General features: G+C 32.0%; 2 protein-coding genes across 2 annotated transcripts; both read left to right on the forward strand.

Annotated features, from left to right (window-relative positions):
* Positions 1-1,843: 1,843 nt before the first annotated feature.
* LOC144561982 (beta-glucosidase 18-like) lies at positions 1,844-9,029 on the forward strand. The gene is made up of 12 exons (XM_078311093.1): positions 1,844-2,167; positions 3,115-3,181; positions 4,175-4,233; positions 4,473-4,548; positions 5,009-5,083; positions 5,223-5,310; positions 5,577-5,829; positions 6,036-6,151; positions 6,767-7,016; positions 7,750-7,852; positions 7,931-8,039; positions 8,524-9,029. Exons 1-12 carry the CDS (start codon positions 2,033-2,035, stop codon positions 8,711-8,713), a joined length of 1,521 nt encoding a protein of 506 aa, XP_078167219.1. The 5' UTR covers positions 1,844-2,032; the 3' UTR covers positions 8,714-9,029.
* LOC144561983 (beta-glucosidase 18-like) lies at positions 1,919-27,488 on the forward strand. Its single transcript, XM_078311094.1, has 13 exons — positions 1,919-1,942; positions 18,474-18,677; positions 22,464-22,530; positions 22,956-23,014; positions 23,254-23,329; positions 23,789-23,863; positions 23,999-24,086; positions 24,353-24,605; positions 24,808-24,923; positions 25,547-25,796; positions 26,384-26,486; positions 26,565-26,673; positions 27,159-27,488. The coding sequence occupies exons 2-13, from the start codon at positions 18,543-18,545 to the stop codon at positions 27,346-27,348; spliced, it is 1,521 nt and encodes a 506-aa protein (XP_078167220.1). The 5' UTR covers positions 1,919-1,942; positions 18,474-18,542; the 3' UTR covers positions 27,349-27,488.
* The last annotated feature ends 273 nt before the right edge of the window (positions 27,489-27,761 follow it).

Below are 27,761 nucleotides of genomic sequence, written 5' to 3' on the forward strand. Positions count from 1 at the left end.
TACAAGTTCAACAAAAAATTAACTTAAAAAACAATGAAACCAGGAATTTAAAATAAGTACAAGTTAAACAAAAAATTTAGTAACTTACATCATTAGAAATTAATGAACTCCGATGTTGCTGATGTGGCATCCACAATAACGAACTAAAATGATTTGATGATTGAGTTTGAGTCACTACATCTTCTTCAAAGACATCATTAGTGTTTTGATAGCCATACTCACCACAAGGGGCAGACATCTTGCATACATAATATTTTCATTATCCAAATCTTCAATGAACGTAATCTAACTAAATTAAAAAGAACCAATGCCTAATTTTGGGACCTTAACTATATGAGATGTTGACTTTTGATGTTATAATATTAATGACTATAAATGTTCGCACAACAAATGAACTTTATAAGTTGTTTAAAAATATTCAACATATATTTGAAAATAGATCCAACATTTTCAACAAATTTAAACCAATCAAATTTAATTCCAATCTAAACAAAATTAAAATTCTTAACCTAATTCTTATCTTTAAAATGAATTAAGTTTGTATAATAGCAATAATTTTTAAAAATATATTATTTAAATAAACTAATGACAATCTAAAAAAAACCAAAATTCTTAATCTAATTACAATTTTTAACCTAATTATTTCTCTAAAATAAAAATAATTAACCTAATTCATAGTCTAATAAAACTAACAATCAATTTTAATTCCAATCTAAACAAACTATTTCACAAAAAAGTCTAATTGAAAATCTATTTTAATCCTATATATAAAACTAATTCAGAAAAATAAAATAAAAACTTACTTAATAAGAGATTAAGAAGGGGCTGGGGCGCAGTGGACCGGGATCAGTCAACTGGGACGCCACGGACGTAGGCAGGGGACCAGCGGAGTGGGATCAGTGCTGAATCGCGGTTTTTTTTTTCGGCTATGTCGTTGTCTAAACCAGTAATGGAGGTAGGGACGGGAAGGTTCAACGCAGTATCGAGGTTTCTATTTAATTTTTTTGAGGGATTACACAGCAGATGGCGTCCCACTTTACTTCTATTTTTTTTTTTGCGGAACCAAGGATGGCATGGCGTCCCAGTTAATTTTTTTTTTCGCAGACCCAAACCATACCATGGCATCCCACTTATGCAATTGTTTTTTTTCCACCGCACCAAACATTCCAATGACGTCCCAGTTATGAAATTGGATTTTTTTTTTTTTACCGTGCAACAAAAGTTTGGCATGGTGTCCCTTGGAAAAAATTTTGCACCTCTCGTTCTGGATATTTGATTTGTAATTCGGGTTAAATTTAGTATTAAAACTAAAATAAATTTCTTAAATTATGATTGTTAATTAGAATTATAAGTTAAAAGCATCATAAATTACAAGTTAGAGCATTGAAAAATACAAGTCAAAACATTGTCTTTTTATTGAGTACCTAATTAGTTAATGAGTTTAAATCCGATAAGCTATTTAAACACGATTTGATATTTTTTTTGTTCTGAAAATCCTGGATCCACCCCTGTCAGAGTTGTTGTGCATTCTAGGATCCGTATCCTCCCAAGTACCTGACTCAAGCAAATTGAAACGAACGGTACATATTTGCTCTCAGCCGGTACTTATTTGGGATATCACAGGGTGCAGTATTATTTGTGTGTTGAGATTCGTGCTAAGTTAAAAGAACAATCCTAGACCATCCATTTCAATTGTCGTCAGGTAACCTGAGGATTACCTGAGCCTGAGGGGATGTGAATTCGTGCATTCCACTCCTGCATCCTCAAAAGTCAAAATTCTCCGAATGCTGAATGGTGGTTTCCAGTGGTTTAGAAATGGAGAGAACAAAAATTCATATCGGCGCTCCCTATATATATATTCTACAAGTACCATGCGGCTAAGCCATTTGTTCCAATCTACCATACAAAAACGATTCGGAAGCCACACACCTAAGCTATCAAGGTATCAATTCTCAATTATCCATAAAAAGCGTGAGATAGCTTAGATTTGGTAAAGTCTCAGTGATCTACATTTGGTTAAAGTGCAGAGATTATGGGGATGAAGAAGAAAACCTTCATGATCGCAGCTTTTTATCTTCTCTACTTCCTCTCCTTGCTTGTCGAGGGATTCGACCGAAGCGACTTCCCTGATTCGTTCCTCTTTGGCACTGCCACCTCTTCTTATCAGGTTCTTTCTCCTCTCTTTTTTTTTGAAAAATTTGCAAGAATCATAAGCAACATACAGGGCTGGTTCTGAAGATTTTGGAACTCAGGGCGGAAGAACATTTGGGTCCAGGCCATTTTTGTATTTTCAGAGTCTAAACAGTCGATCCGAACCATTCAATATGATATCCATATTAAAACATGCTTGGAGATCAAATTTTATATTATTTTCGGAATTTTTTTACTATTTTTTAAGATAGTAGAAAATCTATTGATTCAAAAAATTATGAACCATAAAAAACAATGATTTTCTACTTAACTTAAAAAATAGTAAAGAAATTAAAAAAATATATAAAATTAGGTCTCCAAGCACGTGTTAATATGGATATCACGTTGAACAGTTTGGATCGACTATTTGGACTTTTAAAACGCAAAAACTACTTATAAGCATATGGTGTTGAAGTACTTATGGAAGCAATTAGGAGTGTTCATCGGTTCGGTTTTGTTTCAACTGAACCGAATTAGGAAAACCAAAGTTACAATTTGGTTTCAAAATAAGAACCGAATTGATTTAGCATTACAACCGAACTGAACCAAACTAAAGTTTTATTTCGGATTGTTGGGTTTCTTCGGTTCAAACCGAAATATATTCATTTTTTATTTAAAATAATTGATTTATAATAAACCAAACTATATTAAGAAATAAACCGGGTATTAAGAAATAAACTGAGATATTAAGAAATAAACTAAAGTATTTAAAACAATTGATTAATAAATAAACTGGAGTATTAAGAAATAAATCAGGACAGTCAGGACCAAATTCATAAGATATAAAAATTCGGTCACCAAAGTTCTACTCACTATTTAATTAAAAACTACAAATATTTCAAATAAAATTTTGCAAGACAATATTTTGTATATTTTTAATACAAATATACATGTGTAGTCAGGCTTTGCTTTTTTCATTCGCAGATTGAAGGTGCTTATTTGGAAGGAAACAAAGGACTAAGCAATTGGGATGTTTTGTCCCACATACCAGGTTTGTTTTTATTAATTCCAAAGAATAATTAACTCATTAGTTTTTTTGAGTAAAGGTTGGAGGTCAAGCCACTCAACTATTTAATACCCTTGTTATTATAACAAATGATTTCTTCCATCTGGGTTTCTAATCCATGACCTCTCACATATAAATCATGTGTCTTTGCCACTAGACCAAATAATCAACTCATCAGTTGCTTAAACAAAAGATTATGTAACTATTGAATTAACTGATCAGGGTTTTGAGGGTTCAAATGCTTCCATTTTTTTTGTCTCCACCATGCCTTCATTATTATAAACTTTAATAACTCAAAATCTAAAACTTAGAAGTTAAAATAAAACCATTAGATATGATCTACATCATTTTATCTATGTACGTGTAAAAAATTAAGACATTTCAATTTTATTTTGGTTGTCATTAAGAGCTTGTAAAAAACATACTAATATGGATAATTTCTATACATTGATTTTTCAACTTATTAATTTACATACAAACAAAATTTAATTTGATAGTTTTTTATGAGCACATAAAGAAAATAATATAGATCACATCTAATGATTTTATTTTGACTTTTAAGTTTTAAATTTTGAATTATTAAAATTTTTAAAAATAGAGTCATGATGGAGGTACAAAAAATGGAGACATTTGAACCCTCATCTTTAAAGATAATTAAATCAGCCACTTCTGGAAGTATCAATTCCAATGGCATCTTCTGTATAGGATGCTTTTGATCCATGAATAGCAGCAGAATAGTTCTGAGTTTTGGATCATACATTTCAACATCATTTCCCATAAATGGGGCTAGGAATATTGAAAAAGAAACCCATATAAGACATCAGTTAAGTGTTTGCACCCGGTACATCCGTTGCTTTTCAAGATGTGAAAAACAAGCATATAAGACCCCTCTTGTATCTACTTAAACCATAAGGTTTTTCGGTGTTGTAATAACAAGTGATTTGTAATATAAGCAACTTTTTATTTCTTTTGACTTAGGAAAAATTGAGGATGGTAGCAATGGAGATATTGCGGATGACCACTACCATCTCTACATGGTGAGTTGAGAAACTGTAAAGTAAAGAAGGAACCAAAAATAATATTCTTCCCAAATAATTCCAATAATTCTCACATCTTTAACTCAGTCCTGAAATTTTGGTGCAGAATACATCTTTTTAATACACTTGTAGAATATAATGGGAAGAATATATTTTTTCAATAGTTGTTATATTTTTCATATCATTTACATAATTTCATCGATGTAATTGAAATAGAGTTCGATGTTGATTTTTTATAGGATGATATCGAGTTGATGCATTCTCTTGGGGTCAATGCTTATCGATTCTCAATTTCTTGGTCCAGAATTCTTGCTGGTAAGCTAGTATTATTTTTGGCTGATTTATTTTAAATTACTATATCTCTCTAGCAGGTAAAATAAATAGTACCAGATATTAGTTGAGAACTAAATTTTCATGGTAAATCGATGAACCTTTGATTGCCTTAAAGCATTTGACAATTGGTGCTTCAATAATTAAACTAAAAGGACACTTGAAAGATCAGGAAAAGATAAAAGAAGGGAAAAGAGTTAAACCGAGATATTCGTGAAGTGACTAAATTTGAATAACTATCAAAGTTCAGTGACTTAAGTTGAATAAATCAAGTTTGTTAACTTTTCTGAGGTGAAGTTCAGTGGTTCCAAGAAATTCACCCTAAAAAAGTTGAAAAACATAGATTAAATAAGGTAGCTAGGTCCACAAAGCAAAAAACCAGACACTATGCATAAAGTACAATTAATGGAAATTTGGTAAAACAAAGTATTTTAATCATTGACAGGAGATAGATTTCAAGGCGTAAATCAAGATGGTATTCAATTCTACAACAATCTTATAAATGCACTATTGCTTAAAGGTACTTTTTATCACAATCTTAATTATATGATTGCTAGTTTGCTACCTGTACAATTTTTATTGTATTTTATAATCTTCTATTCTAGAGAATGTCCGTGTGGCTAACTTAATTTGTTCATTGATGTTTTACGGTCAATCAGGAATAGAGCCATTTGTTACTCTCAATCACTATGACATTCCTCAATATCTGGAAGACAAATATGGAGGATGGCTTAATCCAGAGATTCAGTACAAATATTTTTTTTTTCTTTTTTATTTCTTTTTTTATTTTTGTTTAGTTTTATTTTATGTTGTGAACTGGATAAATTACAGACCATGATGCATTAAGCCAATTTGTCTTTGTTTGCTTGCTTACATACTCGTAAAAATAGAGCTAATGAATAGAAACCACCAAAACAAGGCACATAAGTAATCCTTATTTCTACAAGAAAAAACACAAGTGATCACAAAAAAGAAAACAAATAAAATGTTACTCAATTTTTTTTGGTTTACAGGAAGGATTTTGGGTACTTTGCAGAAGTATGTTTCAGAGAATTTGGCGACCGAGTGAAATACTGGGCAACATTTAATGAGCCCAATGTCATGATTAAAAAGGGATATTTGGTTGGTACATATCCCCCTCTTCACTGTTCAGCACCATTTGGTGAGTGCCTCAGCGGAAATTCATCTGTGGAACCATATGTTGCTGCTCATAATGTCATACTATCACATGGAATTGCGGTTCAAATATATAAGAAAAAATATCAGGTATGTAGATGCATATTATGTAAAGTCGTGGATCTTGGTACTTTACCAGTCAGCAACTCTGATGCTTTGCATCATTGCATGCATGAAGTTCAATGAAATTCAAGTATGCTTGAATGATTTACATAGTATTAAATGAATATCAGGTATATGTGTATTCTGATTCTGGTGCTTTACATAAAATTGATTAATGTATGTTAAATTCATAGGCAAAACAAGGTGGTAGAATTGGTATTGTAATGTCTGCAACCTGGTATGAACCGCTAAGGAACTTGACAAATGATTGGGTGGCCACTAAGCGACTTCTTGCATTTGATGTGCCATGGTAATTTGAGACAAATCATAATGATTAATTTTCATCAAAAATTTAAATTAATTAGAAAAATAATAATGTACGATATTAAACTAAAGTAAAATTCGTTTTTAATATAGTACCACAATGAACTAGGTTCACATATAGGGCACTCAAACTTCTGCATAGCTCTAATTTGAAAAACAAAAGGCTGCAGTGTTGTGGTACTGCTGGTTAACTCTGTAATTACTGAAAAAGAGGAACTTATTCTATATAATTCTCTACAGCAAAGTTCATTATATTTGTATTACTCACTACAAAGTTCGTATTGACTTACTATACTTGTTTGTTTAAGATGTTATATTTTCTATCGAACATTTTATTGGCAAATTAATTAGTGGTATATAAATGCATATATGTCCATGTCTGTATAGAATTTTTATCGCAGTTGATTTCAGAAACTTTTTACTATAGTATCAATTCAAATAGAAAATTAGATTTTGACATATGATGTTAATAAGATAGTTATACATTCAGTCATAACATTATCCTTTAAAACATGACCAACATAGAGAATATCATAATAAAATTTGAAAATTTCAAAGAACACCATATATTTGTCTGATTTTACTCTCTTACTGAGTACAGGTTTCTCGATCCAATCATTTTTGGAGATTACCCTTCAGAAATGCGGCGAATATTAGGCTCCAATCTGCCAATATTCTCATCTAAGGATAAGAAAAAACTAAGGTACAAGATGGACTTCATTGGTGTAAACCACTACACTACTCTATATGTGAGGGACTGCTTGTATTCTCCCTGCGAGGTAGCGGATTTTAATGGAAATGCCTTTACATACACTACAGGCGAGAGAAATGGCATCCCCATTGGAACCCCTGTAAGTGCAAAATGCAAATAATGTGGTTTCTCTGATTTCATCTGACAATTTTATGTTAATAGCTTCACCCAGAACCTCAGGCTCTTGATTGAAATGAAGAATTAGTTAAGGTGTGTCTGTTTGTGTAGGTGTTAATTTTTAGGTCAACAAAGTTTTAGGACCTTCTGTTGTTTTGCCAATTTGATTGAACAAGTTGAGTTGATAGTATATCAGGTCCAGTATAGTTCCATATCCTCTGAATTTGGTTGTTCTGAAATTTTGCGCATGCACACATTTTAATTAAATTTCTGTTCTGGGTATATGGGTAATTATAACACACACAACAAGAATGAGACACTTTTCGTGAGGATAAAAAAGTAATTTTTTGCAACGAACTACTCTCATTATTCAGTTTTTTCTTTTTGCGACGGACGACCGTTATAAATGCCCTTTTTTCCTCGCAAAAAGTGTCTACTTCGTTGTAGTGACAAATATTGAGGTGTCTGGGTATATGGGTAATGAAGCCCGGCCATGCACATTTTCTTTCAATGCAAATGGGGTGGATATTTGAAAAATTACTCTTTAGTGCCACTATCTGATCTGTTGGTCCTGCTGGAAAATTAATAAATTGAACCATACCCAGCCCATTGTGGTACTGGGTCTGTTCAGATCCAATTCATATTTGGTCGGGTTCTAGTAATCATATATAGGGGGGCCTCCTAATTCAAACTTCATATTTTTCATGTTTTTACAGACTGCAATGCCAACATTCTATGTTGTTCCTCATGGTCTAGAAATGATGGTCAATTACATCAAGGAAAGATACAACAACATGCCTATGTTTCTCACTGAAAATGGTACATCATATATATCATATTTATGACCTTTTTACTCCTTTTCAAGTCATAATGGGTCTTACAATTTTCCTAAACAAGGTTATGCACAAGGCGTAAGCAACTACACCACGGTGAAGGATTTCGTCAATGACTTGGACCGGGTGGATTATCTGAACAAGTATCTTGGAATGCTGCTTAAAACCATCCGGTAAAACATATCTCTGCACTTAATTAGTTACATTAAAGAGTTAGGGTATTGATTTTTGCTACAAATTAAGTCTCTTTCCTAATGTCAACAATCCTAATACATTTTAGTTTCTATTACTTTTTTATGTCATATATCTTTTTTATGTACTATGTTAGGGTTTATGGTTTGGAGTTTAGGGGTTCAGGTTTCAGGGTTTAAGGTTTAGGTGTAGTTTCTACACAGCATGTTCCAAGTTCAAAAAATGGGGGTTCGTGATAGGTTTGGCGAGCGAGCGGTAAAAAAAACTTCTTTATGAAAATGAAACCCTCACAAATTGTTGCTGATTTTGGTTGAGTTTCATTTCTAGCTTATCCGAACTTGTTTGGTAATAAAGACTTTGAATATTATTATTATTATGTTAGTTGCAACTTAATTAATTCTTGAAATTAATCAATGTGTGCCCTCTTAATATAGTGAACTTATTAGTTTACCTTTGTTTATATAGGAATGGAGCAGATGTAAGAGGCTACTTCATATGGTCCATAATGGACAACTTTGAGTGGCTGTATGGCTATACTCTCAGATTTGGGCTTTACCATGTTGACTTCACCACACAAGTAAGGACACCTAAGCTATCTGCCATGTGGTACAAAGAGTTTCTTCAAGGGTCAGATTCACTGTTGAAAGCAGATTAAATTATAGTAAAACAATTGTATGTAATTTCAAAATTACAGTTCTTTTAGATAAAAAAAAAAAGAGGCAAATGAATTTTAAAAATTAGCTACCTCTTTTGAATAAGCCAATAAGGATTTTTTTCCATAGGAGGCAAACACTACATTAAAAAAGGAATAATGAGATTTATAGTTGGATGCTATTTTGTAAATGGACTTGCTTGGTTTTTTTATTTTTTATTTTTTATCATCTATGTACAGTGTAATTATGAACATATGGGAAATAACATATGTACAGTGTAATTATTAACATATGGGTATATATGCCTCCTTATTTAGAATGCTTCTGTAATTAGAAATCCCAATGCTCAACACAAGTTAACAGTACAATTTTAGCACAACCCAGATTTTTCTGCATGAATATTTACTGTGTATTCTGATTTTTAAATTTTTTTTTAATGACAACATCCTTAATTTTTTTAGGTTTTATTATTTTATATCTATTTTCTGAACACATATGTTCGACAATTTTGACTGAACTTGTATGTTTATACAGTTGACAAATGTTGGAAAATATTTCCAAGTACAAAAATAAATAGACTAAATACAGGCACCAAACGAATACATTCAGACTGATTAATCCATCCGACTTTTACTTTTACGGACAATTCATCATTATTAATAGAATATATATATAAGAGATAATAATATAGTTCGTACAAAATATAATAAAATTTACAACACTAAACATTAATTATACGAACTAACATTTGTGACTGATCAACCATCATTATTTATAATTATTCAAACAAAAATCTAGCCTTTTAAATTTTTATATTCATAAAAGATTCATATTCCAATTCGAACCAACAACATAGATTATTGTCTTTTGTTACTAAATTAAAGGCTAGTTCTCTCATATTTTAAATTATACACTAGTGAAAAATGTTCAAGTAGTATTGCCTCATTAGCAGGGGTGGACCCACTGTAGCACAGGGGGGGGGTCAGCTGCCCCCCGCTGGATTTTCAAAAATAGTGCTAAAAATCTGCTTTTCGGACCTCTGCCCCTCCCTGGAATTCAAATTGCCCCCCTGTAGCCAATTTTGAAATTCTAATAGACGAAACGGAGCCCATATAAACTCTGAGCGAAACAAATTAACGGAGCCCAAATAGGGGCTGATCCCAAATAGCGAAAATTAGTTGAACCAAAATTCCCTATAAATGTTGAATTGTTTATTTTTTTTTCAAGTAATTTAGGATTTTTATTATATTGATTGGTATTTTTTTTGTTATGTTGAATTGTACCCGATAAGCTATTGGGTTTGAACCCGATAAGCTATTTGCATCCAATTATTGCCCCGCCTTGACAAAATTCCTGCGTCCGCCCCTCCTCATTAGTGAACGGGTTGATCACTTTCAACTAGCTTCATTTGCGAGAACTTGGGAGAGGAGATGGAGAGTGCATGGACTACTGTTAGCCGACGGAAAGGAAACCCTACCACCTCCCAGCAACCTGCGTCGATTAACCTCTACACCCCATATAACAACATGCCACTGTTCTCCCAAGTAGCCACTACCCCTCTCCTTCCTCAGCATCTCTCCAAAACCACCCCCAATCAAGCTCCCATGGCCACTTCCTCTCCTCCCTATTCACCCCCGCCGGCCAACCCAACCTACTACTTCTTGCCGCACAGCCCCACTCAGCTCCAATTTCCCCCTCTGCTCACTTCACCGAATGGCATGGCCGTTGTTTTAGGTGCTGCCGCACGGGCCACATGGCTGCCTCTTGCTGAAATCCAATGTGTTGCGGCAAGTGCTGGGGCAAAGGTCACATGAGATCAAGATGCAACACAAAAACCCTCAATCTGGCAGTCATGCCATACTGGGCCGGCAAGCCCAGGCGCCTAGCTTCTCCTCCAAAGCAAGCATCGCCTTTTGATGAGTTGCTCAAGCCATGTCAGGGGGCTATTGAAGCCTTTCCCAACAACCGTCCCAAGAGGTTGTCCTATCACATAACTAAGGACTCAATTACCAAATCAGAGCTCATGAAGCTCAGCTCTGCTGTGGTCTTTGACACCCATGGCAGGGAATATGGCTTCTCGTTGCAAGGTGTTCTGGGCTTTGCCATGAGGACTGAGCTGATCCAACCTGCTGAGGTCTTCATTGGCAGGCTACAGAGGGATAAGTTCCTCATTGTTCTTCCACATGGCATGGCGGCTGAAACTTTCATCAATGCTACAACGCCAGAGCTCTGGGATACGGATACAGATAGTCTCGGATACGGATACGGATACGGATCGGATATTAAATGTCATAGATACGAATCAGATATCGGATGGATACGGATATTTTTCATAATTAGGTTGTAAGTTACAAAACATTTATTATATTATTAAAATATTAGTCACTAATTATGTCATAGTGTCATATTGTTCATAAATATATATATATATATATATATATATATATATAGGAATATGCTAGCATGCTATGCATAGCATAGAGCCCCTCCATGCAACGCCTTGGATTTCGACTTTTCAAAATTCTAACGGTCGATCCGAACAGTTCATCTTGTTCTCCATATTAATATGTATTTGGAGACCAAATTTTACATTTTTTGGAATTTTTTTACTATTTCTTTAGATTTATTGAAAATCGCTGTTTTTTTATGGTCCAGATTTGCTGAAAACAACGATTTTCAATAAATCTAAAGAAATAGTAAAAAAATTCCAAAAAATGTAAAATTTGGTCTCCAAACACATATTAATATGGAGAACAAGATGAACGGTTCGGATCGACCGTTAGGATTTTGAAAAGTCAAAATCCAAGGCGTTGCATGGAGGGGCTCTATGCTATGCATAACATGCTAGCATATTCCTATATATATATATATATATAGGGCATGGCTAAATTGCTGCCGGCAGCATTTCTGCCGATAGTGCTGCCACCGTTTTTTTTTATTTTCTGATATCCAAACAACAAATCCAAACCGTTAGATGTTTAATCTATATTATATTCTACTTGAAGACCAAATTTTACATTTTTTGGAATTTTTTTACTATTTATTAAGCTGGTTTGAAAACTGCTGATTTCAATGCTGTAGAAATTTACTGAAATCAGCAGTTTTCAAACCAGCTTAATAAATAGTAAAAAAATTCCAAAAAATATAAAATTTGGTCTCCAAGTAGATTATAGTATAGATTAAACATCTAACGGTTTGGATTTGTTGTTTGGACATCAGAAAATAAAAAAAACAGTGGCAGCACCGCCGGCAGCAATTTAGCCATGCCCTATATATATATATATGCAATTTAATAAATTATTCATCCAATATGCAATTTAAACAATCAATTTAAGAACATATATCACATTTGTTGTGGTTTAAAAGTGTAAACGGTCGGATACGAATAGTTAAAGGTCTTACCGTATCCGTATCCGTTATAATTTTTCGGATACGGATACGGATACGGTCGGATAATTTTAGTGCTTTTCCAGATTCGAATCCGGATGAAATCGGATATTATCCGATCCGTTTATACCCCTAAGTTTCGCGGATTCAAATATATATTTGAATACGAATAATTGTCAGATATGGATACAAGTATGATTTTAATTTCGAAAGCAGATATGACTACTGATATGAATAATTATCAGTATCAGTGTTTTAATTTTTAAATACATGTATGTTTCTAGTGCTTCAGGTAGCGTACACAACTAAGCAAGAAAATTATTAAATAAGATTAATTAGTTAATTATGTAGTCGATCGTGGAATGGAAATTGCTGGTAAGTTGAAGATTGGCATGACAAGGATGGTTATCTTCTTATTATATTATAGCTTCTGATACGGTGCTGCGTTGGACATTGACACAAATGTTATCTACATGATAACGACGCAACGAAATCTCCTTTTAATTTAACAGTGAAGTGTTCGAACGGTTTCGTGCTGCAACTTTCCAAGTCCAGTCTTCATATTTGCAAAAAGAAAGTTTAAAAGGGTACTTTTTTTTCTTTTAAATAAAGGAGTGATAGATATTGTGTTGGGTTTTAGGCCCAAATAAGCTCAGCCTAATAATTGCCTTGTTCTCCTCTATTTCTTTGCCGGGATTCATATCCTCTGCATTAACTCAAAAGAGAATATTTTGAGTTAATGTATCTCAACTATTTTATTGGCTTTAAGATCTGTGTGGACTAGATCTGCACTAACATTAAAGATCTGTGTAGACTAGATCCTCACTAATTTTTTGAGTTAATGCATCTCAATCATTTGATTGACTTTAAGATCCGTGCAGACTAAATCCACACTAATATTAAAGAGACCCTATGTTAAAATCAGACGACCAGATTGTCTTCATTTAAAATCAAACAGCTGAGATGCATTAACTCAAAAGATTTCCTTTTGAGTTAATGTAGAGGATACGTGTTCCTGCTAACCTACGTTTAATGTGGCTGATGCTTGGCGGCTCTTTGTGCTAAATAGAGAGAGAGAGAGAGAAAGAGATAGTGAGATAGAGTGATTGTTTGTATTAATATTTGGAATACTCTTGTTATCTCTTGTTTGATAGTGAAATTTGTCGGTCGTTTGTCTTTCGGTAGAGTAGGCTCGACCGAATCACATAATCTCTATGTTTGCTCTCTTGTATACTTTTTGGAGTCGATCTATCTCCCGGTAACATATTTCATCCACTTTGATATATTTGCTTGTATGCAAGATTGCATTTGTTTCTAACTTCTCGGTTCTTATTGGTATACAATTTTTTGGGTCTATTGCAGGTTTTTTGTAGTTGATACGGAGTGTACCGGTATTCCGCATTTCTAGATTTAACCCGAACAAATTGTATTTCTTATCTGCAACTTTTATGTATACTTTAGATTGGTTTATATTTTTTAAGAAAATATTTATACCTTATCTTATTAAAATAAAGGGTTATTTTTTTAATGAAAATATCTTTTTAGTTTATCTCGAGAGATTTTTTATTTCAATTTTGGGTTGATACGGGCCGACATTTTAGATTCTTATTTACATTCCGATATCTTTTTCTCTTTTGGTAAACAATAGCTCGGCCCTCTGAAAATTGTTTCAAATTACATTAGCAAATTTATTTAGAGTAAATATTATTGACACAAAATTGACTTTTATCCTTTTGGGGAAAAAAGAGGTTGCACGCTAAAGATGAACAAATCTCCACCTCATTCTCAATTTGATCTGTCTGCTTAATTCCTCTTATGAGACAGTTGAATTTGTGGCGTGCATATATTCAAAATGGAACGTTTGTTTCTTTGAAATTTGCCAAGACCTCAAAGTATTAGATATTCCAAGAGAATAAATTATATATATGATAAAACGTCTTAGGAAATACGTTGTGTTTAATTCAAAATACATTTATTTTTTATATTTAATTATCTTCAAAGTAACAATGATCACTATTTTATTTTTATTCTAATTTTCATTTATTTTGGTTGATGTGTTCTTTTTTTTTATTAAGATATAATTTATTATTTTTACAAAGTATCAAACGAAATAGAAGCTTTATCCACCTTAAAAATATTCAATTTTTTTTACTAAAATCAGTATTATTGTTTTATTTAAATGTTGAAATCAGTATTATTGTTTGGATGAATTAAATGCTCTCCAAACTCAATTTCCTAAATGCCTCCGAACTATTCATGTCCAATCTTTCAAAATTTTGTTTACTATATTTTAAACTACTATTAATGAATCTTTTAAATCTAGAACCTAATTAGTTCAACCTGTAACTATTTTTTCTCTCAATTTGTCTCCAAGCTAAAAAAAAGAAAGTTTTCTTTTATTCATTTGTTTTGCTTTAAATTATTCTTATCAATTTTTCTAATGATCTGTGATGAAGTTTGTGAATCTAAAACTACGAACACCTTCTATTCGATTTTTTTTTCAAATGAGATCCATAATAAAATATTTTTGAATTATATTCGTGTCGATATTTTTTAAGTAAAAATTTCACATATATATATTTTAAATTTTGTTTCTCAAATCTTTAAATATCTCTCTACAACTCTTTAAAGTACTTGTGTCAAGACTTTAAACCTTACAAGTAACTTATCAAAGTGCAGTCTTTATAAGTAGCATATGAAGCCTTAAAACCTATGTGTGTAAGTCTTTAAACCTAGTATATCAAGTTTTATACATCACACATCTCTAAGAAAAAAAAAATACTCAAGTATAACTCAAAATATTTTCTCATGGATCTAATTTGAAAGATAAAATCGAGTAGAAAAATGGTTGTATTTTTAGATTTACAAAATGCATCACAGATTATTAGAAAAATGGATGAGAATGATGGAGGAAAAAAAAAAAGTGGAGTAAATATTTTTGGTTTTTTTAAACTTGAGAACAAATTGGGAGTTGAATCGAATTACTTGGAAAATATTTCGGAGATGAAGGCTTGGAAGAGGACAAAAACTTTTCTCTTTTTTTTTGAACAATATTTTCTCCTTTTTCATTAAGTATCTTTGTACTTCTCAGTTTAATTGGTTTTTGAGGTTTAATGTTACTTGTAAATTTTAATCATTATTCATTAATCCTAATATAATTTATCTTTAATATATATTTTTTTTGTTCTACTTCTAGTTTTTTTATCAGATATTTTTATTTATACACAGTAAATTTTTGAAGAAAAATAAATGTGTTCTTATAATTTTATTTAGAGGGCAGATGTACTCAAACGATAATTGGGTCATTTAACACAAATTTATTTTATAAGTTCATGTTTTATGACAAATTGTGAAAGATGAAAGGGGAGGTAACACAGTTAGCTAGGAAAAATAAATCTTAAGATTGTTAGTTATTCAAAGGTTGAGAGTTCGATTTTCCCTCACGATTTTGTAGCTTTTGTGAAGGTTTTTTTTATATAAAAAATAAATTTTGAAAGATAATTCAAAATTGACTCCAATATATTTAATAACAATCACTCAATATGACCTCCATTTTACAAATAATAGACTAAAATTTGAAGTATGGTCCCCATTATTATTATTTTTAAATAACAACTCCATTTCAGATCGAATTGATCTGAATTTTGATCTAACAGTTCTCATCTACACTGAAAAGTTGAGTTACGTCTGACTTTAAGAGGATCCTCCAAATGCGAATTTTTATTAGAAACCATAAATAAAGAAATAATTTTTACCAAACCAACTTGATTACTTTATTTTTTACAAAAAAATGTAAGAACTGAGATGTCATTTCGGTCCCTTTTTTTGGACCAAATTGTCATTTTAGTATGATCCATTTTCATAGATTTTGAGAAAAAAAATACACTGAAAAATTGTGAAAATATTTAGGACAGAATTGTCATTTTGATAAAAAAAAATTAAAAATTCGGGACTGAAATGACATTTTAGTTCTTATGACTTTTGTAAAAAAAAAAATAATCATGTTGGTTTGATAATTTTTTTTAATTATGGTTTATAAAAAAAAGGGAGCTGATAATTGTCTCCGCAAGCTCATCCCCACATTATCCCCGCACATACTGCCAAAAACAATCATGGGGGGACCAGTAAATAAAATAATAATCATTAAATATTTATTCTGAAGAATAAAAGTATTTACCATTAGCTGTAGCAGTATTAACTACTATTCGATGAACTCTATTTCTAAAGGGTCATGATAATTGCGCCCCCCCCCCACTCTTATCCCCCCAATTTTATTTGTTCAATCTCGTCCACATTTCTCATGATCTATAAGGAATTTTGCGAATCTAAAACCACGAACGTCTTCTACGCAATTTTATCTTTCAAATGAGATCCATGATGACATACTTTCGAGCTCGTCGTCACACAAGTATTAATATCAAGTATTACAAGTATTTATACATATGCATTGAAGTATTTATACCTATGTGGTCAACTATTTTTGTTAGAGAAAGGTTGACGCATGGATGATTGGGGAAGGTTGATGCGGAGATGCGGGGTCCACGATTGGGGAAGATAAATACTTACAAGTATAGGTATAAATACTTGCATGATGAGGTATAAATACTTGTGTGGTGATGAGCCCGAAAGTATGTTATCATGAATCTAATTTGAAAGATAAAATTGCGTAGAATACGTTCGTGGTTTTAGATTCTCAAAATTTCTCATAAATCGTGATAAATGTGGACGACATTGAAAAAAAAAACCTCCTAAAAAATGTGTATGATTTTTCTCCCTATGTAGTTTGAGTGGTCCCCCATATAATCATATCAAGTTAGACATGTAAGTATTAATATCTTAGTTTGCAAGTATTAATTAATTATCTTTCAAGTATTTATACCCATGAATTTAATTAAACTTGGAATAGCACATTGTTTTGAATAAATTTAATTAAACTAGTTAGTTTATAGAAGTTAAACACGATTGGGGAAGATAAATACTTACAAGTATAGGTATAAATACTTGCACGATAAAGTATAAATACTTGTGTGATGATGAGCCCGAAAATATGTCATCATAGATCTCATTTGAAAGATAAAATTGCGTAGAATACGTTCGTGGTTTTAGATTCACAAAATTCCTCATAGATCGTGAGAAATGTGGACGACATTGAAAAAAGAAAAAAAATACACCTTTAAAAACGTGTATGGAGGGTTTAAGAAAGGAAGCTGATATGAGTACCCGCGCTACAGTACCCGCACCTAAACTGCCATAACTGTTTGTGGGGACCAAACTGCCATAACCGCACTTCAGATCTGTAACTTTTTTTTTAATATTAATAGTCAAATTTTGAAGTATGTAGTCCAAAGAACACAAGTATTTATATCTATATAGTAAACAATGTAAATGATAAATTAATTATTTTTAAATAATCGTATCCGCACCTAAACTGCCATAATTACTTGTGGGGACCGCAACTGTTCTAGATCTGTAACTTTATTTTAAAATATTAATAGTCAAATCTTGAAGTATATAGTTCAAAGAACACAAGTATTGATATCTATATAGTAAACAATGTAAATGATAAATTAATTATTTTTAAATAATCGTACCCGCACCTTTTTTTGAAATTTCTGACGTCGTACCCGCACCTAAACTGTCATAATTGCGTGTGGGGACTGCAATCGTTCCAGGTCTATAACTTTTTTTTTAATATTAATAGTCAAATCTTGAAGCATATAGTTCAAAGAACACAAGTATTTATATATATATAGTAAACAATGTTGTAATTTTTACATAACTGCTTGTGGGGACCTAAACTGCTATAATGTTGTAATTAGATCCCTCCTCTTTTTACATATGACACTGAAAGTATTAATATCTAAGTATTGAAAGTATTTATATCTATGCACTGAAGTATTTATTTTTATGAGGTCAACTATTTTTGTTAGAGAAATATTGACGCGGAATTAGTGCCGAGGTTTTGAAAGGGTGCTGCTGGAATTTTAGAATAATAATTAGTTGAGACTATAGAAGATCTTTTAAGAATAATAATTAGTGGGGACCATAATACATTATTCCTCTAAATGCTGGTACTGTAGTGCGGCTACAGAAATGATTATTCTTTAAGAAATGGGGGATGATGGAAGATGAGAGTGGAGGAATTCATATAATTATTCATAAAAAAAAAATTCTCCAAATGCTCCTTCAATATTTCCGTGCATTCCACTCCTGCATTCTAATTCTCCGAATGGTGAATGGTGGTTTCCAGTGACTTACAAATGGAGAGAACAAAAATTCATATCGGTGCTCCATATATATAAATATTCTACAAGTACCAAGCCACTTGTTCTAATCTATTGTACAAAAACGATTGGGAAGCCACCCACCTAAAAGGTATCAATTCTCAATTATCCATGAAAAAGCGCAAGTGATCGATCTACATTTGGTTAAAGTGCAGAGATTATGGGGATGAAGAAGAAAACCTTCGTGATCGCAGCTTTTTATCTTCTCTACTTCCTCTCCTTGCTTGTCGAGGGATTCGACCGAAGCGACTTCCCTGATTCCTTCCTCTTTGGCACTGCCACCTCTTCTTATCAGGTTCTCTCTCCCTCTCTCCTCTCTTTCTTTTTGAAAAGATTGCAAGAATGATAAGCAACATATAAGATCATATAGGTAGAGCCACATAACATCCCTGCGTTTCGCTCTAACAGAGCAATTGCATCACTTAAAAGAAAAAATACAGAGCAATTACCAATTGCATTTCAAATTTCCAATATTTGCTACTAAGACCAACAATGGAGTTAGGCAATTATATGATTATCCACATTTGGTATTAAGAAGAAGAGCATCTAATTAAATAAAAGAAAATATATATTTAGCATACGGCTTGATATTGACATGTACAAAAAATGTTTAGCATGCTTTATGGCTTGATATTGACATATACAAAAATATTTAGCGTGATCTTGTAAGCATTTCTATCAAGGGGCACGGGTATAGAAACATATCCAATATTAATTTAAATTATATAAAAAAAAATATGACATAAAACATTCACTGATGTTATCTGATAAGTTCCAATATTGTTCGGAGGAGCATGGCCGAAATTTTTATTTATACCCTTTTAAAAAAATAAATAAATTAAAACACTTTCAAAATAGGGGAATTCAACATTTAAGTGAATTGTTAAGCCAATCTACAGTCCATTTATGGGAGGTCCCAGATTTATTTAGAGTTCTCTTAAAACTGTAATATATTTAACATTACAGTGTATTTTTTGGGCTTTTGGGGGCCGCTAATTCAATCTGCGCTATCCCCATAAATAAGCTGCAGATTAACTTAGCGATCCAGGTAAACATAGAATTCTCCCATTTTGGAGGTGTTTTGTTTTTGTTTTTGTTTTTGTTTTTGTTTTTAATGCTATTAGGGAGCATGTGCTTCCATTTCCCAAGATTTGTCTCTAGCTAAAAGTAGTTATTTAGTCCAAGTTTATTCTTAAATATTGTTGTGGACTATAGTACTGAAGTGGTATAATAAAAGACCTAAACATAGGTGAATATAATATTTCTGTTTAGATTCTGACCATCTGATCATAATCTGCACGAATATTAAAGAGGCCTCGTGCATTTTATCTGGACATAATTGGTCCGAATCATGATCAGATGGTCCAGATTTCTGAATTTTTTATTAATAGAAAATAAATAAATAAAATATCGAAATAGGGGATAGTTTTTGATTTTTGTCGAAAAATAAGTAGACCGGGTCCGTTTATTCTGTCCAGCGGACGGGACTAATTATCCCGTCCAGCTTAATTTAATTAACAATCAAATTAATCAAACTCAGCGGAGAGAAAAGAAAGAAAAAAAAAAATTCAAACGGTATAATCCAACCCGTCTGGGTTTAAAAAAAAAAAATGAGACGGTATGATTAAACCCGTCCGGATAATAATCTGCGACAACAAATACTTTTTAAGTACCATTTAATTTATACATTAATTTAATTAGCCTGGTGCCGATTTCAACCTATGTAACAGCTACACTTCGTTTGCAGACATTCATTATATTGACTTTGTGGTTAGTCAATCCTTGATTTATAACCAGATGGCCTTATTACCTTGATTAATGGATCATTTATAATATATTTTATTTTTACTTGTATGGTAACAAGTCAAGCATCAATAGTTTTATAATACACGGTTTATATATGCTTAATTAACAAATGCATTCAGATATATATATACCAGTGCAAATCTTTGTTTATGTACTATTTAAGTATGTACATTCAAAGGCTGTTAGCGTCGGCCAATTAATCGGTGACGGTGGCCAAACCGTCACGCATATTTTTAACGGAGGCATGTTTGCGGTGAAAAACGTTTAATCGGCTGTTTTTCCCGATTAATCGGCCGTTTTACCGATTAATCGGCCGATTATTCCCGTTTATTTCCGTTTATTCTAATTTTTTTCAGTAATTTTTTTCACATTGATTTTTTTTATGTGATAGTGTGTGATAATAAGTTTTATAAATCATGTATTGCGGTTTTGTTTGTGCTTGGACATGCATTCAATATTTTTTGTATATGTTTTTTCTTCTTACTTTAAAATTTATTAATTTTTCTTCTATTTATTTATCATATATTTTTCTTACTAATTACTGATGTAATTTTTTCAATTAGTACGACATATTCATCTATGAAACTAAGTTATTATTATAAACTAAATTTAGTGATTTTATGTTGGAATGCTTCATTTCTTTCACATAATATGTTATTAGTATTTGAAAAAAGTTTTAACTCTTGAATTTATTTTTTCATTAAATAAATGTGTTACTGACACATGTAAAGTGCTTGTGCGTTAAAAAAAAATAAGTGCAGTGTCATGTTATAATAATGAAATTAAGTTAAATTAAGTTTATTTGATAAGTTTAATGAGTTAAATAAATTATTTTTAATAAATTATGATATATATAAATAAATTTAATAGAAACGTTAAATTGTCCGCATAATTCTGATTAATTGGCCACATACCAATTAATCGCTTGACGGTACTCTGTCCATCTGACAACCGCATACCGTTATTTAAACCACTGGTGTATATATATATATATATATATATATATATTGAATGGCTAAGCTCAAATCGTTTGTTCCTGGGCTCAGGAACAAACGATTCGGTTCTCCTATTTTTGAAGTTCAAATGGCCGATTCAAACCATTAGATGTTTAATCTATATTAAAATGTGCTTGGAGACCAAATTTTACATTTTTTGGAATTTTTTTACTATTTATTAAGATGGTTTGAAAATCGCTGTTTTTATTAAAATTCTGCACCATGAAAAAACAGCAACTTTCAAACCATCTTAATAAATAGTAAAAAAATTCCAAAAAATATAAAATTTTGTCTCCAAGCACATTTTAATATAGATTAAACATCTAACGGTTTGAATTGGCCGTTTGAACTTCGGAAATCAGAGAACCGAATCGTTTGTTCCTAAGTCCAGGAACAAACGATTTGAGCTTAGCCACTCTCTCTCTCTCTCTCTCTATATATATATATATATATATATATATATATTGACTTGATCTAATGCTGCACCAGTATGCTTCTGATAACGAGGAATGGCGTGCTCCTTTTTTTAAAAAGAAAAATTCATTTTGGCATCTTTCATTTCAAGTGCACTACTATACTATAATTATAGTATAGTTAGCTGTTGAGGATTAGTTGAACGTGTGTTTTCATTGATCCTTTTTAGCCGGGGTATTTTCGCTGGGGACGGGATCCCTTAATCCGTCCGTTTTTTTTTTACCTCAGAGCCCGGACGGGTTTAACCATACCGTTCCATATATATATATATATATATATTTTACTCCGAACAGGTCAGATTATACCGTCTGGTTTTTTCTTTCCTCTCCTCTGAGTTTGATTAATTTGATTATTAATTAAATTAAGGCGGACGGGATAATTAGTCCCGTCCGCTGGACGAGATAAACGAACTCGTTCTACCTATTTCTCGACAAAAATAAAAAACTATCCCCTATTTCGATATTTTATTTATTTATTTTCTATTAATAAAAAATTCGGTCCAGATTTTGGTTGGTAGGTACCAAATTGTTCTCCTACATGAATAGGATAGTTTACATAATTATGTCAATTAATTCTGATAGCGAAACCTAACCACTGCCAAATACCTTCTGGCCCAGTACACGTAATATTTTGGAACCGTTAGTATTAAATATTATTAATTAATCTGTCTCAACTGTTGACATATCTAATAAATGCACTATTTAATTAAAAACTACAAATATTTCAAATAATTTTGCAAGACAATATTTTGTATATTTTAGTACAAATATACATGTGTAGTCAGCCTTTGCTTTTTTCATTCGCAGATTGAAGGTGCTTATTTGCAAGGAAACAAAGAACTAAGCAATTGGGATGTTTTGTCCCATATACCGGGTTTGTTTTTATCAATTCCAAAGAATAATTAAGTCATCAGTTGCATAAACAATGGATTAAGCAACTGTTGAATTAACAGATCAGGGTTGTAAAGAATAATTAAGCCAGTACTTGTGGAAATATCAATTCCCATGATATCTCATATATATATATATATAGGGTGATTGTTTCTATTCATCAATGAATAGCAGCAGAATAGTTCAGAGTTTTGGATCTTGCAATTTGGATCATACATTTCAACATCAGTTCCCAAAAATGGGGCCAGGATTGAAAAAAACCCATATAAGACATCAGTTGTTTCTTTTCAAGATGTGAAAAACAAGCATATAAGACCCCTCTTGTATCTACTGAAACCATAAGGTTTTTCGGTTTTGTAATAACAAGTGATTTGTAATATAAGCAACTTTTTATTTCTTTTAAATTAGGAAAAATTGACGATAGTAGCAATGGAGATATTGCGGATGACCACTACCATCTCTACATGGTGAGTTGAGAAAAAACTGAAAAGTAAAGGAACCAAAAATAATATTCTTCACAAATAATTCCAATAATTCTCAAATGTCTAACTCAGTCCTGAAATTTTGGTGCAGAATACATCTTTTTAATACACTTGTAGAATATAATGGGAAGAATATATTTTTTCGATAGTTGTTATATTTTTCATATCATTTACATAATTTCATCGATGTAATTGAAATAGAATTCGATGTTGATTTTTTATAGGATGATATCGAGTTGATGCATTCTCTTGGGGTCAATTCTTATCGATTCTCAATTTCTTGGTCCAGAATTCTTGCTGGTAAGCTAGTATTATTTTTGGCTGATTTATTTTAAATTTCTATATCTCTCTAGCAGGTAAAATAAATAGTACCAGATATTAGTTGAGAACTAAATTTTCATGGTAAATGGATGAACCTTTGATTGCCTTAAAGCATTTGACAATTGGTGCTTCAATAATTAAACTAAAAGGACACTTGAAAGATCAGGAAAAGATAAAAGAAGGGAAAAGAGTTAAACCGAGATATTCATGAAGTGACTAAATTTGAATAACTATCAAAGTTCAGTGACTTAAGTTGAATAAATCAAGTTTGTTAACTTTTCTGAGGTGAAGTTCGTGATTCCAAGAAATTCACCCTAAAAAAGTTGAAAAACACAGATTAAATAAGGTAGCTAGGTCCACACAGCAAAAAACCAGACACTATGCATAAAGTACAATTAAAGGAAATTTGGTAAAACAAAGTATTTTAATCATTGACAGGAGATAGATTTCAAGGCGTAAATCAAGATGGTATTCAATTCTACAACAATCTTATAAATGCACTATTGCTTAAAGGTACTTTTTATCACAATCTTATATGATTGCTAGTTTGCTACCTGTACAATTTTTATTTTATTTTATAATCTTCTATTCTTGAGAATGTCCCTGTGGCTAACTTAATTTGTTCATTGATGTTTTACGGTCAATCAGGAATAGAGCCATTTGTTACTCTCAATCACTATGACATTCCTCAATATCTGGAAGACAAATATGGAGGATGGCTTAATCCAGAGATTCAGTACAAATATTTTTTTTTTCTTTTTTATTTCTTTTTTTATTTTTGTTTAGTTTTATTTTATGTCGTGAACTGGATAAATTACAGACCATGATGCATTAAGCCAATTTGTCTTTGTTTGCTTGCTTACATACTCGTAAAAATAGAGCTAATGAATAGAAACCACCAAAACAAGGCACATAAGTAATCCTTATTTCTACAAGAAAAAACACAAGTGATCACAAAAAAGAAAACAAATAAAATGTTACTCAATTTTTTTTGGTTTACAGGAAGGATTTTGGGTACTTTGCAGAAGTATGTTTCAGAGAATTTGGCGACCGAGTGAAATACTGGGCAACATTTAATGAGCCCAATGTCATGATTAAAAGGGGATATTTGGTTGGTACATATCCCCCTCTTCACTGTTCAGCACCATTTGGTGAGTGCCTCAGCGGAAATTCATCTGTGGAACCATATGTTGCTGCTCATAATGTCATACTATCACATGGAATTGCGGTTCAAATATATAAGAAAAAATATCAGGTATGTAGATGCATATTATGTAAAGTCGTGGATCTTGGTACTTTACCAGTCAGCAACTCTGATGCTTTGCATCATTGCATGAAGTTCAATGAAATTCAAGTATGCTTGATTGATTTACATAGTATTAAATGAATATCAGGTATATGTGTATTCTGATTCTGGTGCTTTACATAAAATTGATTAATGTATGTCAAATTCATAGGCAAAACAAGGTGGTAGAATTGGTATTGTAATGTCTGCAACCTGGTATGAACCGCTAAGGAACTTGACAAATGATTGGGTGGCCACTAAGCGACTTCTTGCATTTGATGTGCCATGGTAATTTGAGACAAATCATAATGATTAATTTTCATCAAAAATTTAAATTAATTAGAAAAATAATAATGTACGATATTAAACTAAAGTAAAATTCGTTTTTAATATAGTACCACAATGAACTAGGTTCACATATAGGGCACTCAAACTGCTGCATACTTGCATAGCTCTAATTTGAAAAACAAAAGGCTGCAGTATTGTGGTACTGCTGGTTAACTCTGTAATTACTGAAAAAGAGGAACTTATTCTATATAATTCTCTACAGAAAAGTTCATTTGATTTGTATTACTCACTACAAAGTTCGTATTGACTTACTATACTTGTTTGTTTAAGATGTTATATTTTCTATCGAACATTTTATTGGCAAATTAATTAGTGATATATAAATGCATATATGTCCATGTCTGTATAGAATTTTTATCGCAGTTGATTTCAGAAACTTTTTACTATAGTATCAATTCAAATAGAAAATTAGATTTTGACATATGATGTTAATAAGATAGTTATACATTCAGTCATAACATTATCCTTTAAAACATGACCAACACAGAGAATATCATAATAAAATTTGAAAATTTCAAAGAACACCATATATTTGTCTGATTTTACTCTCTTACTGAGTACAGGTTTCTCGATCCAATCATTTTTGGAGATTACCCTTCAGAAATGCGGCAAATATTAGGCTCCAATCTGCCAATATTCTCATCTAAGGATAAGAAAAAACTAAGGTACAAGATGGACTTCATTGGTGTAAACCACTACACTACTCTATATGTGAGGGACTGCTTGTATTCTCCCTGCGAGGTAGCGGATTTTAATGGAAATGCCTTTACATACACTACAGGCGAGAGAAATGGCATCCCCATTGGAACCCCTGTAAGTGCAAAATGCAAATAATGTGGTTTCTCTGATTTCATCTGACAATTTTATGTTAATAGCTTCACCCAGAACCTCAGGCTCTTGATTGAAACGAAGAATTAGTTAAGGTGTGTCTGTTTGTGTAGGTGTTAATTTTTAGGTCAACAAAGTTTTAGGACCTTCTGTTGTTTTGCCAATTTGATTGAACAAGTTGAGTTGATAGTATATCAGGTCCAGTATAGTTGCATATCCTCTGAATTTGGTTGTTCTGAAATTTTGCGCATGCACACATTTTAATTAAATTTCTGTTCTGGGTATATGGGTAATTATAACACAAATATTGAGGTGTCTGGGTATATGGGTAATGAAGCCCGGCCATGCACATTTAATTTTCTTTCAAGGCAAATGGGGTGGATATTTGAAAAATTACTCTTTAGTGCCACTATCTGATCTGTTGGTCCTGCTGGAAAATTAATAAATTGAACCATACCCAGCCCATTGTGGTACTGGGTCTGTTCAGATCCAATTCATATTTGGTCGGGTTCTAGTAATCATATATAGGGGGGCCTCCTAACTCAAACTTCATATTTTTCATGTTTTTACAGACTGCAATGCCAACATTCTATGTTGTTCCTCATGGTCTAGAAATGATGGTCAATTACATCAAGGAAAGATACAACAACATGCCTATGTTTCTCACTGAAAATGGTACATCATATATATCATATTTATGACCTTTTTACTCCTTTTCAAGTCATCATGGGTCTTACAATTTTCCTAAACAAGGTTATGCACAAGGCGTAAGCAACTACACCACGGTGAAGGATTTCGTCAATGACTTGGACCGGGTGGATTATCTGAACAAGTATCTTGGAATGCTGCTTAAAACTATCCGGTAAAACATATCTCTGCACTTAATTAGTTACATTAAAGAGTTAGGGTATTGATTTTTGCTACAAATTAAGTCTCTTTTCCTAATGTCAACAATCCTAATACATTTTAGTTTCTATTACTTTTTTATGTCATATATCTTTTTTATGTACTATGTTAGAGTTTATGGTTTGGAGTTTAGGGGTTCAGGTTTCAGGGTTTAAGGTTTGGGTGTAGTTTCTACACAGCATGTTCCAAGTTCAAAAAATGGGGGTTCGTGATAGGTTTGGCGAGCGAGCAGTAAAAACAACTTCTTTATGAAAATAAAACCCTCACAAATTGTTGTTGATTTTGGTTGAATTTCATTTCTAGCCTATCCGAACTTGTTTGGTAATAAAGACTTTGAATATTATTATTATTATGTTAGTTGCAACTTAATTAATTCTTGAAATTAATCAATGTGTGCCCTCTTAATATAGTGAACTTATTAGTTTACCTTTGTTTTTATAGGAATGGAGCAGATGTAAGAGGCTACTTCATATGGTCCATAATGGACAACTTTGAGTGGCTGTATGGCTATACTCTCAGATTTGGGCTTTACCATGTTGACTTCACCACACAAGTAAGGACACCTAAGCTATCTGCCATGTGGTACAAAGAGTTTCTTCAAGGGTCAGATTCACTGTTGAAAGCAGATTAAATTATAGTAAAACAATTGTATGTAATTTCAAAATTACAGTTCTTTTAGATAAAAAAAAAAAGAGGCAAATGAATTTTAAAAATTAGCTACCTCTTTTGAATAAACCAATAAGGATTTTTTTCCATAGGAGGCAAACACTACATTAAAAAAGGAATAATGAGATTTATAGTTGGATGCTATTTTGTAAATGGACTTGCTTGGTTTTTTTATTTTTTATTTTTTATCATCTATGTACAGTGTAATTATGAACATATGGGAAATAACATATGTACAGTGTAATTATTAACATATGGGTATATATGCCTCCTTATTTAGAATGCTTATGTAATTAGAAATCTCAATGCTCAACACAAGTTAACAGTACAATTTTAGCACAACCCAGATTTTTCTGCATGAATATTTACTGTGTATTC

The sequence above is a fragment of the Carex rostrata genome, chromosome 11 (genome assembly GCF_964058835.1).
Source record: "Carex rostrata chromosome 11, lpCarRost1.2, whole genome shotgun sequence".
NCBI lineage: Eukaryota > Viridiplantae > Streptophyta > Magnoliopsida > Poales > Cyperaceae > Carex > Carex rostrata.